General features: G+C 46.5%; 2 protein-coding genes across 8 annotated transcripts in view; both read left to right on the top strand.

Annotated features, from left to right (window-relative positions):
• LOC121499507 (60S ribosomal protein L23a-like) overlaps positions 1 to 11,884 on the top strand; it is a 28,755-nt gene extending 16,871 nt beyond the window's left edge. The window contains exon 2 of the mRNA XM_041770189.1: positions 11,134 to 11,884. Within this exon, the coding sequence (XP_041626123.1) occupies positions 11,169 to 11,615 (447 nt within the window). The 5' untranslated portion in view covers positions 11,134 to 11,168 and the 3' untranslated portion in view covers positions 11,616 to 11,884. The remainder of the gene's footprint in view (positions 1 to 11,133) is intronic.
• Positions 1 to 12,819, top strand: part of PIGL (phosphatidylinositol glycan anchor biosynthesis class L) — an 86,020-nt gene that overhangs the window by 48,817 nt on the left and 24,384 nt on the right. Inside the window, exon 2 of one of the 7 annotated variants that reach the window (XR_005990150.1) lies at positions 5,306 to 5,546. The exons of the other annotated variants lie outside the window; for them this stretch is intronic. The gene's annotated coding sequence lies outside the window, so the exon portion shown is untranslated. The remainder of the gene's footprint in view (positions 1 to 5,305; positions 5,547 to 12,819) is intronic. 7 annotated transcript variants of the gene reach the window in all.

The following is a 12,819-nucleotide window of genomic DNA, read 5'->3' as shown; positions in this document are numbered from 1 at the left end:
CATTTCAAAATTAGTCATTATGATTGGTACTGTTGAATTAGAATAGGAGTCTACATGAGTTCTGTCAGAATCCACTGATGAAGCTTCAAGCCTTATCTCACAGGTCACCCCCACGCTGTCCAGCGTGCCTCAGGACACCCTGCAGGTCAGTCACAGCTGTGGGCTGTATACTGTGCTCCTCAAAGCTGCTATCATTCCTCGAAGAGACAGGAAAGCATCCTTCACTTGCCTCATCAGGACGCTGCTCATGAAAGCTGCTTTTAAAAAATATTTATTTATTTATTTATTTATTTATTTATTTATTTATTTATTCATGAGAGACACACACAGAGAGAGAGGCAGAGACACAGGCAGAGGGAGAAGCAGGCTCCATGCAGGGAGCCCGACATGGGACTCCATACCGGGTTTCCAGGATTAGGCCCTGGGCTGAAGGAGGCGCTAAACCGCTGAGCCACCTGGGCTGCCTGAAAGCTGCTTTTATAAACTGTCAGGCTTTGTGTGCAGTCACCAGTGTCTAGCCTCGTCTTTGGCGTGCTGGTGGTGCTTGGTACATGTTTATGAACTCTACAGAGCAAGTCAGACAGGAAACCCCCAGCTGCTCCTTCTCCCTCTCCTCTGCTGGCTCTTCTCCTTACTAGCCCCTTCTTTGTGGATCTTCTTCAAAATTCTCTCCTCTGCATTCTCACCGCTGGCCTCCCCAAAGAAGTCACTTGGTGGGTGCTGTGGGTCCTCTTAGCCTCCCTCTAGTTGTGTAGCCCCCAACTCTGCCTCTCACTTCATATTTCTCTCCATCTTTTTTTTTTTTAAATCTTTTTTTTAATTTTTTTTTTTTAATTTCTATTTATTTATGATAGTCACACAGAGAGAGAGAGAGGCAGAGACACAGGCAGAGGGAGAAGCAGGCTCCATGCACCGGGAGCCTGATGTGGGATTCGATCCCAGGGTCTCCAGGATCGCGCCCTGGGCCAAAGACAAGCGCCAAACCGCTGCGCCACCCAGGGATCCCTCTCTCCATCTTTTTATTCCCACCATCTTAGCTCAGGCCCTCATCATCTCCTATCTGGACTTCTGTAGAGACTTTTCCCTCATTTAGCCTGACCCCGAGTATGCCTTCCTAAAACATAGTTTGAATCCCTCAAAACCTTTAAAGGCCTCCCGCTGTGCCTACCAAGAGTCTGGTTACTTTAGCCAAGTATTCAAGGCCCACTAAGGCCTGGTTCTGTTCTCATTTGTGTTCTGTGATCTAATCACATAGACCTGTCCTGGCCTTGACTGACCACTTTGTGAAGTCTTCTACCCCAATGCTCACTCGTCTCATTCCTCAGCATTGAATCATCTTCCAGTCAAGAATCAGCTTAGGGGCTCCTGGCTGGCTTAGTGGGTTGGACGTCTTCCCTCCACTTGGGTGGTGGTCCTGGGGTCCAGGGATCAAGCCCGCCTTGGGCTCCCTGCTCAGCGGGGAGTCTGCTTCTCCCTCTGGCACTCCCCCTGCTTGTGCTTACGCTCTGTCAAATAAATAAATAAAATCTTAAAAAAAAAAAAAAATCAGCTCAGGGTCTCCTGGAAGTATCAGCTTACACACACTTATTGAATGCTTACTGGATCCCAAACTCTGTTCTTTTTTTTTTTTTTTTCCAAACTCTGTTCTAAATGTTTTTCAAATATCATCTCATTTAATCCTCACAACCACCTGAGGCGGTGGGAACAACTAACCCAATAACTTTTTTTTTTTTTAGATTTCATTTATTTATCTGAGAGAGAGAGAGAGAGCACGGAGTGGAGGAGAAGGGCAGAGGAGAAAAGCAGATTCCCTGCCAAGTGGGTCAGACACTTAACCGACTGAGCTATCCAGGGACACCAAAACCAATAATTCTTGCTTCCTGTTTGATATATCCCTCTTCTGCAGCCATGAACTGCCCTGTTCTCTCACCCACACCTCTTTTTGTCCTTTCTATTTTGCCTATCCACCAGCTCTGGTGCTTTCTTTGCCTCAGTCTTCAAACATCCTCAAGATTTTAAAATACCCTTCCCCAGACTGCCATTCCTCGGCTTCCTTTCCCTCACTCCCTGTCTTACCACCCTCAAACTTCATGAAAGCACTTTCTGGAGGTACTTTCCCACCACCCTCTGTCCTCTGTCCTCTGTGCTCACAGTTTAGCTTGTGCCCTCTCCCCCACTTCACTAGCTTTGCTTTCAGAGTCCCACAAGTGATTTCTCAAGGGGTAAAATCCAATGGGCTTTTTTTTTTTTTTTTTTTTATGATAGTCACACAGAGAGAGAGAGAGAGAGAGAGAGAGGCAGAGACATAGGCAGAGGGAGAAGCAGGCTCCATGCACCGGGAGCCCGACATGGGATTCGATCCCGGGTCTCCAGGATTGCGCCCTGGGCCAAAGGCAGGCGCCAAACCGCTGCGCCACCCAGAGATCCCCCCCCCTTTTTTTTTTAAGATTTTATTTATTTATTCATGAGAGACACAGAGAAAGGCAGAGACAGACAGAGGGAAAAGCAGGCTCCATGCAGGGAGCCTGATGCAGGATTAGATCCCAGGACCCTGGCATCCCGCCCTGAACTGAAGGGAGACACTCAACCACTGAGTCACCTATGTGCCCCCAGTGGGCTTTTAAAACTCCTCTTCCCCCAGTTCTTGGCATCTCTAGTCCCTTTGGTGGCTCTACTCCCTCACGAAATCTGTCTTCCCAAATTATCTTGCACTGCACTGTCTTCCTCATCTTCAACCCTGTCCTTCCCACCCTGTCCCTATTAAGAGTTTTTCAAGAGAGGGCTCTTGCACCCTTGAGGCAATCCCAGGGTAGTTTCTCCACAGCCACAACTTCTTTATGAGAACTTATTTATTTTTTATTTTTTTAGTGTGCTCTTTTCATTTTGATGATCTTCAAACCAAAAAACTAAGCACCACTTGGATGAGTTCTTTATGACTGAATATCACCAATTTCAAAGCCCCTTCAGACACTTTGGATTGTTGTACCAGGTGATCACTAAATGAAATGACAGCATTTAACTTTAATGCAGTGTTTCTAAAACAGGAGTCCCTCATGTTTGGAACCGGAGTCATCTTTGATGTGACTTTCTTCCTTGTTCGTACCATCTAATTAGCTGCTAAATCTGGTGGAGTCTCCTTTAGTAAAAGCCCTTGGTTCTTTGCTCTTTTTCATTCCCATGACCTGTTCCTTTGGACTGGACTGAGATTGTAGTCACCTAGCCATCCTCCACTCCTCCAACTTATTCCTCAGACTGTTTCCAGGTGCGTTTCCTAAAGCATTCCTGATCTGGCCACTCACTACTGAAACTTCTCCATAACTCCTTGCTATAATGCCAGTCTTCAGTATGGTGGCAGGGACCCTAGGATTCCTTCTGCTAAACTGAACTTCCAATTCTCAAATCCTAGCCCTGCATTTACTCTACACACCTCAGTTCACACTGTTTTCCTCTATCTGGGATTTGGCCCGTTGTTGTCATCCTAATCTAGCACAGATTCCTCTGCCTTATGAAACTTTTTTTTAAAGATTTATTTATTTGAGAAAGAGAGAGAGAGCGCTTGTAAGCATGAGTTGGGGTGGGGGGGCAGAAGGAGGAAGATGATCCATAGGCCGACTCCTCACTGAGGACAGAGCCCCAACATGGGGTTCCATCCCAGAACCCTGAGATCATGACCTGAGCTGAAACCAAGAGTCAGACAGCTGCTCAAACAACTGAGCCACCCAGGCGCTCTTCATGAAACTGTTTTTGATCCTTACCATAGAAGCTTTTATTTTCCTTCCCTCAGCCCCCGCAGCAATTTGTTTGACTTTTCTTACAGTGCTTCTTTGTCTTGGATTTCCTTATTTGATTGCTTATCTGATCCTCCTGCCCGCTTGCATCCCTATATCATCCTGTATATCATGCTGTATGTACCAGGCCTGAGAGCTCAGTGTAACCTAAATGATAATGTACCATTTCCACCTTAAAAGCTTTCCCAGAGCCCCCTGGTTGCCCTCTTTGGGATTCCATTGGGTGCTTCTTGGGAGCAAGGCCCTGGGTGGCCCAGAGGGACTCAAAGCCCAGCCCTCTGGCTTTCTGTCTGGTCTTGTTTTCTGGCATAGGACAGTGCTTGAGGAGCTTGCCAAAATCATGGATGAACCCTTTCTCTGAGGTGACTCTAATTTTATTTCTTTTAAAAACAGCAATGAGGCAGAAATTTCAGGCACCAGTTTTAGAGACCAGTAAAAGGTTATGCTACTTCCTCTTTCTTCTCTATTCAAAATAATACCATGCAGCCTTCTGCTTAGGAGAGTCCTCTGCCTTCCTATATCCAAGAATACTTACAAACCCATTCCCACCACCACTCTCTTCATCAGGGGTTGGGGAAGAGGGAAGGAGGGGTCTGGATACTGGCATCTGCTTCCTAAACCACTTCTTATGGGGCTAGAAAGGACAAGCAGAACTCTGTGGCCTCTTTTAAGTGAGTTCAGTAAGCAGGTTCTCTGGTTTTTAGTAACCAAATTACACAACAAATTGGCAATTTCTGGACAGAGATTTCTCACAGGAGCTTTACAAGATTGCGTACTTGATTCGTTGCATTAATATAAAGGGCATGTGAGCCCAGGGGTAGTATAGCAGCCTCAGTACAAGACCTACCACTCATGATCTGGGAATCCCTTCTGTGCCCTCTGAGAAAGGAAAACCCCATCTTCTGGTTTGGATTGGGGCTTTAAGCCTTTTGTGGACAAAGATCTTTGGGGACATGTGGTCTTTGTCTGGGCCTCAACTGCTTGAGGATGGGGGTCCTTGTCAGCACACACAATAAAAACGGACTGATTTTTCTTTTACCCTATTTTTTAAGCATTTTTTTCTTTTTAAAGATTTTATTTATTTATTCATGAGAGACACAGAGAGAGGCAGAGACATAGACAGAGAGAGAAGCAGGATCCACACAGGGAGCCAGATGAGAGACTCAATCCCTGGACCCAGGATCACACTCTGAGCTAAAGGCAGAGGCTTAACCTCTGAGCCAGCCAGGCATCTCTCAGCATTTTTTTTCTTAGACTTTTACTTTCTCCCTGTACTCATTTCCCCCGTGTTGCCTTTTTTTTTTTTTTTAATGTATTTTATTTATTTGAGAGAGAGAGGGAGCAGGATAAGGGGAGAGGGAGAAGCAGCCGCCCCGCCCACCCCCAGCAGGGAGCCCAACACAGAACTCGAACCCAGGACCCTGAGATCATGACCTCAGCCTAAGGCAGACGCTCAACTGGCTGAGCCACCCAGAAGTCCCTCCTCCTGTGTTTCTTTTCCTCTCTGTTTATCCTAGGCTAGTCATTGGTGATCCCGAATCACCCCCAGAAGTTGCCGGGCCCAGCTTTTAGAATGTCACCTCTCCAACTCCCTTCAGCATAGATGCAATTCCTTTGCACACCTCCGGCCTCCTCAGCCTTGGGTAGCCCCGCCTCCACCTCGGCCTCCAGCTCAGCCTCCGGAGCGGAGACCTCCCAGAGTGGCCCATTGGGGGCGGTATTTGCAGCTCTAGGCCCCCTGGGACTGCGTGGCTCCAGGTAATCTTCCAGGCCTCCGCGCGGGCACTGAACTTGAATGACCTTTGCTCGCTTTGCATGACAAAGGAAGTAATCGAGTTTAGAAATGTGCCGGAGGTGGGGGGGAGGGGCGGCCTGAACCTTCCAGCTCCGGCCCGTACCAGCCGCAAGACCAAATAAGGGTGTGTGAGGCGCCTCCGTCCGTATTCAAGTTCAGAGTGCAGTGTGCAAAAGTGGGGCTCGGTTTTCAGAGAGAGAGATAAGCGATTACCCAACCCCGGTGGAGTTCCAGCCGCAGGGACTCTGTAGCAAGGCTGGGTCTGGGGGAGGAAAGACCTGGGCCCTCGCGTTTTCCCAGCCTGGAGAGAGGAGGGAAGGGGGGGAGCTTTCCTTGCCAGAACCTTCTGACTGCAGGGACTGACAGCCCACAGATTTTCAGAGCCTTTCTATGACTCTTGACAGGGCCGGTAGAGAGTGCCAGCCAGGGTGAGTCATTAGAATGTGTAGGAAAGGTCAGAGTTTGAGGATATTCAGCCAGGAGGAAAACAAACATTATTTTTATGAACCCGCACAGGCTGGGAGGCCCGGCTTGTTTACTGAACACTGAGGTCTAGGGGCATTTTCCAGCAGTATTAACGCTGTGTTTGCTAAACACACCCAGGGAAGGGGTCACCAGGCTTGTAGTTATCCTACTGAAAGATTGGCAAGAGCTGGCTTTCCTGTTGCATTTGATAGCTTCCAAAACACTGACCTCCTTCTCCCCAGGGGCCTCCTGGGCCAAACAGGGTCCTCACCTCCATGAGGCACTTCATGTGTTCCAGGAGCTGAACTGTTTGATGGCAGTGCCCTGAGCAAGCTACCCAGCGGGGGTTCCTTCCCTCCTGCCTCACCCCTTCCCAGGCCTTACCCCTGCAAATCTCCTCTCCTCCAGCTGGGCTGCAGCTCCAAGCTCACCCCCACTAGGCTCAGCCCCAAAGTACTGGAGAGATAACACCTATGGAGATAAATACTTCTGCCTTTTTCTTTCTGGATGGACAGTACCAAGATGCTTTTTTTTTTTTTTTTAATTTATTCATAGAGATGCAGAGAGCTAGAGAGAGGCAGAGACACAGGCAGAGGGAGAAGGAGGCTCCATGCAGAGAGCCTGACGTGGGACTCGATCCAAGGTCCCCAGGATCATGCCCTGGGCTGCAGGCGGCGCTAAACCGCTGCGCCACCGGGGCTGCCCCCAAGATGCTTTTTGTACAACTTTTCAGACAGTCCTGTGGGGTCACACAGCCAGCGTCCAGATATACGGCCATACGGCCATCCTCGTGTTTGCTGTCCCTCTCTCCCTGCTTCCCTCTCTGGGTCACTCAGTCCTTCTCCCATGGATCACAGTTCCCAGTAAAGTCCCTGCTTAGGCCTTCATCCTAGGTAGGCTCTGTTTCCTGGGAACCTGGGCTGGATATCTGGAGACCTGAACACATTCAGAGCCCTTATATAGAGTTCCTCACAGAAATGTTGTATTTTCAAAATTCAGTTCCTCTAAATACATTTCTATTCCTCTTTCATGGGAGTCTCATTCTTTCAGGCTGAGGGAGTCAGAAGCATAATTAAAGTTTAATAAGTTGAGGGTTTTTTCTCCTGTTTTGTATTAACATTCCTTACCTTGGGTGTATCGACGCTTTCTCCGCTTTTACTTTGAATATGCCCCAAAACTCTGTGTTATCTTTAGCATTTTTCATGAGCCACAATTCAGGAAGTTGGAGAAATCGCTCCCTGGTGGCAGAATGGCAGAACTGCAGACTCTATCCCCTATAATTGCAGTGACAGTGATCTCTCTGAGCTGATTTTTAACTTTTAGATTTCTTTAATTATTTCCTTAGAAATTATAACCTCTAGAAAGATAAGGTCTGAAGGCATGGATAATCACATATGGCCAAATTGCCTTCTTGTTAAGATGCAGCAATTGAAGCTCTTTACAACAAGGGTAGAACAGGATTGAATGGCACCCTGGTATTCAGACGCTCTGCACACGGACGCCCTGCTTTCATTTTACATCTCTTGGATTCTTTCTGAAAAAATCAGAAGACTATGTTTTATATCAGCTTACATTTCTTGCTTTGTAAAAATGCCTATTTTTTTTAAAGGTTTTATTTATTTATTCATGAGAGACAGAAAGAGACAGAGACATAGGCAGAGGGAGAAGCAGGCTCCCTGTGGGGAGCCCCATGAGGGACTCCATCCCAGAACCCCAGGATCACGACCTGAGCCAAGGCAGATGCTCAATCACTGAGCCACCTAGGTGCCCAAAATGCCTGTTTTCTTTCAACAATCAGAGCTTTTTCATGTTCTATGCAGTTCTCAGACTTCTTTATGAATGACCTTGGAAGTTCCATCCTAATTCCCAAATCCCGACTGCTGACTTCTTATTGGGAAACACCACCTGACTCACTGACTCATGTGAGCCGCAGATGGGAGGAGTGGTCTCTAAATTAGAAAGCCTAGGGACAAGGAGTGACTTGCCGGCCACTTCAGTGCCTCTGCTTTATCACTTCTGAGCTGAGAAGTCTCTATAGACTGCAGTTCTGCCGCAGGGAGAGAGGCCCACCAATCACGGCAATCCCTGCTTTTCCTCATCCTCCATTCTTCAGAGTTGTCATCTGGACTCTACTTGGGCAAACCCTAGCCAGAAACTTGGTTTCAGTTCACTGTATCCCTCTGTCTCCACCATAAAGAGTGACTTCACTTCACATCTTAGCAAACTCACCCAAAGGCGCTAGCATCTGAGAAGTTTCCAGACTCCTTAAGATCGCAGGAAAAACCCTAAAGGACCTTGCTTAATGATTAAAGGAAGTTCCTAGGAATTCTAAGCTCCATAACTTTATTGCCATTCCTGGTGGGCCTGGACAGATCTAAGTTGGGGGGAAGGAAGAAGCAGCAAAGGAACTGCTATTAGGATGCCGGTGTTTAAAAAACAAACAAACAAACAAAGGATGCCTGGGTTTGTTTGTTTGTTTGTTTTAAGACTTTATTTATTGATTTATTCATGAGAGACACAGAGAGAGGCAGAGACACAGGCAGAGGGAGAAGGCAGGCGCCCCATAGGGAGCCTGATGCAGGACTCAATACCAGGACCCTGGGATCACGCCCTGAGGCAAAGGCAGAAGCTCAACCGCTGAGCTACCCAGGTGCCCCATCTTTCCAACTATAAAAAGAAGTAAATAAACCCAACTTTTCTTTTTTTTTAAGATTTTATTTATTTATTCATGAGAGACACAGAGAGAGAGAGAGGCAGAGACACAGGCAGAGGGAGTAGCAGGCTCCATGCAGGGAGCCCAACGTGGGACTCAATCCTAGGTCTCCAGGATCACGCCCTGGGCCGAAGGCGGTGCTAATCCACTGAGCCACCCGGGCTGCCAATAAACCCAACTTTTCAGGGATAAGAATGTAGGTATAAAAACACCTGAGATTTTTAGGAAGAAGGGAACTCTTGCTATGAGTTATAGTTGTATGTCTTTCCTTTCTGCCTATAAAATGCACAAATCTCTCTCTGCCTTTTTTTTTTTCTAAGATTTTATTCATTTATTCATGAGAAACAGAGAGGTAGAGACACAGGCAGAGGGAGAAGCAGCTCTCCATGCAGGGAGCCCGACGCGGGACTGGACCCCTGGTCTCCAGGATCAGGCCCTGGGCCGAAGGCGGGGCTAAACCACCCAGCCACCCAGGCTGCCCTGTCTCTGCCCTTTTTAAAAACACTCCCTTGGGGATGCCTGGCTGGCTCAGTTGGTAGAGAGTGCTCCTTTTGATTTCAGGGTCATGGGTTCAACCCCAAAGTTGGGTATAGGTAGAGATTATTTAATAAAACACACACACAAAACATTCCCTTAATGCTGCACTTCTTGTGAGTTAACACACTTTCCACATACTCTTCATAACAGAGTTCTTAAGAGAGAGATTGTACATGTTCACTTCACCTTTAACTCAGAAATTACATTTCTATAGTTTTATCCCAAGGAAATATTGAGAGATGCATACAAAAAGTTATGTATGGGACACCTGGATGGCTCAGTTGGTAGAGTGCGCAACTCTTGATCTCAGGGTATGAGTTCAAGCCCCATGCTGAGTGTGGAAGCTACTTAAAAAAAAAAAAAAAAGTTATGTATAGGGATGCTTGGTACAGATTTATTATAAAAATAAAAACTGGAAACAACCTAAATAATCAGTAAAGTGGAGGCTTTATATATTTTGGCATATCTAAATCAGGATTTGATTATGTGGTAAATACAGAAGACCCACAATAGGGGCTTCCTGGGTAGCTCAGTCTGTTGAGTGCCTGCCTTCACCTTGGGTCATGGTCCTAGGGTTCTGGGATCAAGCCCTGCATCAGGCTCCCTGCTCTGTGGAGAGCCTGCTTTTCCCTGGTCCTCTGCTGCTCCCTCTGCTGTGCTCTCTATCTCTCTCAAATAAATAAATGAAATCTTACAAAAAAAAAAGAAAAGAAATCCCACAATAACTGATCCAAGGAGGTATGCCATCTGGGACTGGGACTGCCTTCATTCCAAAGTCCTTGGGACCGCGCTTCTCCTTTTCTGTTACTCTGTTGTGTCTGGCTTTCATGATTGCTTCATGGGCCAACATGGCTACAAGCAGGAAGAGGAACAGGAGAGAGAAAAATTGGGGCAAAGGTCATTCACCTATTACCTCTTCAAGGAAGGGCCCAAGGGCTAACTTACTTCTGTTTACATCCTGCCAACATGTTTATCTAAGGCAGAATTGTTAGTCCATTAGAGGAGAAAGGAACTGCAAATGTTATGACTTGGACTCAAGCCTTGAGTTGATTAGGGTTGAACTGTAGGCAAAGAACAACTCGGGTAGTTGGCCTGAAAGAGTCACTTGTGTATCTGTTTGAAGGTTCCCAAGGTCAACTTTTATATTTCCTTGTCTTGAGAAGAGGCAGTCCTACTGGGATGCCTTACTCCTGTACACAATTCATATATTTTTGGGGGGTGCCTACTCTGTTTTATAAAGTTGCTGTCTTCCAAATTTCTTATTTGTGTGTTCTAACCACAAAGGCTGGTATAGCTGCTTTGGCTCAAATAGAGGCCACTTATGTCAACCAGCTGGTGCTTATTAAGCCCCTTACATAGTTCCTTGCCCTTAGCCAAAGCTCATTTACGTATTTTTTTTTTTTAAGTGAATTGTTCTTTGACTTGGGTTGTACTAAGTTCCACATGAGAAATAGAAGAGCAAGATACAGGTCTATCCTCATATTTTGACTGTAGGTAGGGAGACACACAAAGCGTAGAGAATACTAGAATGCTATATCTAATTAGGTGCTAAGAGGGGTGATCCAGGCCATAGTTGTTAGGAAAGTTCAATAATCTCCTAAATGTAAAGAAAGTTTATGGTAAATAATTTGGCTTTGCGGGCAGCCTGGGTGGCTCAGAGGTTTAGCACCACCTTCAGCCCAGGGCGCGATCCTGGAGACCTGGGATCAAGTCCCACGTCGGGCTCCCTGCATGGAGCCTGCTTCTCCCTCTGCCTGTGTCTCTGCCTCTCTCTCTCTCCTCTCTGTGTTTCTCATGAATAAATACATAAAATCTTCTTAAAAAAAAAAAAAAAGAAAGAAAGAATTTGGCTTTGCTCCCTTTCACGAAGATGGTGCCAAAGGCGAAGAAGGAAGCCCTTGCCCCTCCCAAAGCAAAAGCTTTGAAAGCTAAGAAAGCGGAGCTGAAAGGCATGCACAGTCACAAAAAAAAGAAGATCCGCAGGTCACCTACACTCCGACGACCCAAGACCCTGAGTCTCCGAAGGCAGCCCCAATATCCTCAAAAGAGCGCCCCCAGGAGAAACAAGCTTGATCACTATGCCATCATCAAGTTCCCCTTGACTACTGAGTCAGCCATGAATAAAATAGAAGACAACACACTTGTGTTCATTGTGGATGTCAAGGCCAATAAGCACCAGCCTGTGAAGAAGCTCTATGACATTGATGTGGCCAAGGTCAACACCTTGATCAGGCCTGATGGAGAGAAGAAAACATATGTTCGACTGGCTCCTGACTATGATGCTTTGAATGTTGCCAACAAAATTGGGATCATCTAAACTGAGTCCAGCCAGCTATAAATCTAAATATAAATTTTTTCACCATAAAAAAAAAAAATTGGCTTTGCTCAAAGAGATCTGGCCTTTGCCCTTGGCTTCTGTGAAGTAATCTGTGTCAAACCCAATAGCAGTTATCTTTGAGGTTTTAGGGTCAGGGCTTTGGGCCATGTAGTGTCAGTCTACTTGGAGGCTGAGATCAACCACATGGACAACCAATCAATCAATTATGCCTAAGTAATTGAACACTAATAAAACCTGTGAACACCAAAGCTCCAACCAGCTTCCCTGGTTGGTAGTACTCCATGTGTATTGTCACCCTTCAATGTTGCCAGAATAATGTGTCCTCACCCCACAGGGAGAAAACAGTAGATTGTTCACATTTAGAACCTTCTCACACTGCCCTATGCATCTCTTCCTTTGGCTGATTTAATCTGTATCCTTTCCCTGTAAAAAACTGTAATTGTTGGGGCGCCTGGGTGGTTCAGTGGGTTAGGCATCTGCCTAAGGCTCAAGTCATGATCCCAGGGCCCTGGAATCGAACCCCACGTCAGGCTCCCTGCTCAGTGGGGAGTCTGCTTCTCCCTCTGCCTCTGCCTGCTCCTCTCTCTCGCTCACTCTATCTCAAATAAATAAATGAAATCTTTTTAAAAAACTACAACTGTACATATATAGCTTTCAGTGAGTTCTGTGAGTCCTTCTAGCAATTTATCAAACTCGAGGGTGGCATTAGGAACCCCTGAATTTGCCATCAGTGTCAGAAATGAGGGCAATTGGAGTGACTGGCTGACTTAATTTGTAGAGTATGTGACTCTTGATCTCAGTGTTTTGAGCTGAGCCCCACATTGAGTATAGAGATTACTTAAAAATAAAATATATTTTTAAAATATTTTATTTATTTATTCATGAGAGACACACAGAGAGAGGCAGAGACATAGGCAGAGGGAGAAGCAGGCTCCCTGCAGGGAACCCAATGCAGGACTCGATCCCAGGACCCTGGGATCACGCCCTGAGCCGAAGGCAGATGCTCAACTACTGAGTCACCCAGGTGGCCCCAAAATAAAATCTTATTTTTTTTAAAGATTTTATTTATTTATTCATGAGAGAGGCAGAGACACAAGGAGAAGCAAGCTCCTCGCAGGGAGCCCGATGTGGGACTCCATCCCGGGACTCCAGGATCACGCCCTGGGCTGAAGGTGGCACTAAG

Source organism: Vulpes lagopus, chromosome 10 (genome assembly GCF_018345385.1).
Source record: "Vulpes lagopus strain Blue_001 chromosome 10, ASM1834538v1, whole genome shotgun sequence".
NCBI classification, from domain to species: Eukaryota; Metazoa; Chordata; class Mammalia; order Carnivora; family Canidae; genus Vulpes; species Vulpes lagopus.
The sequence above is the reverse complement of the archived record's forward strand: the minus strand, read 5'-3'. Positions and strand labels throughout refer to the sequence as shown.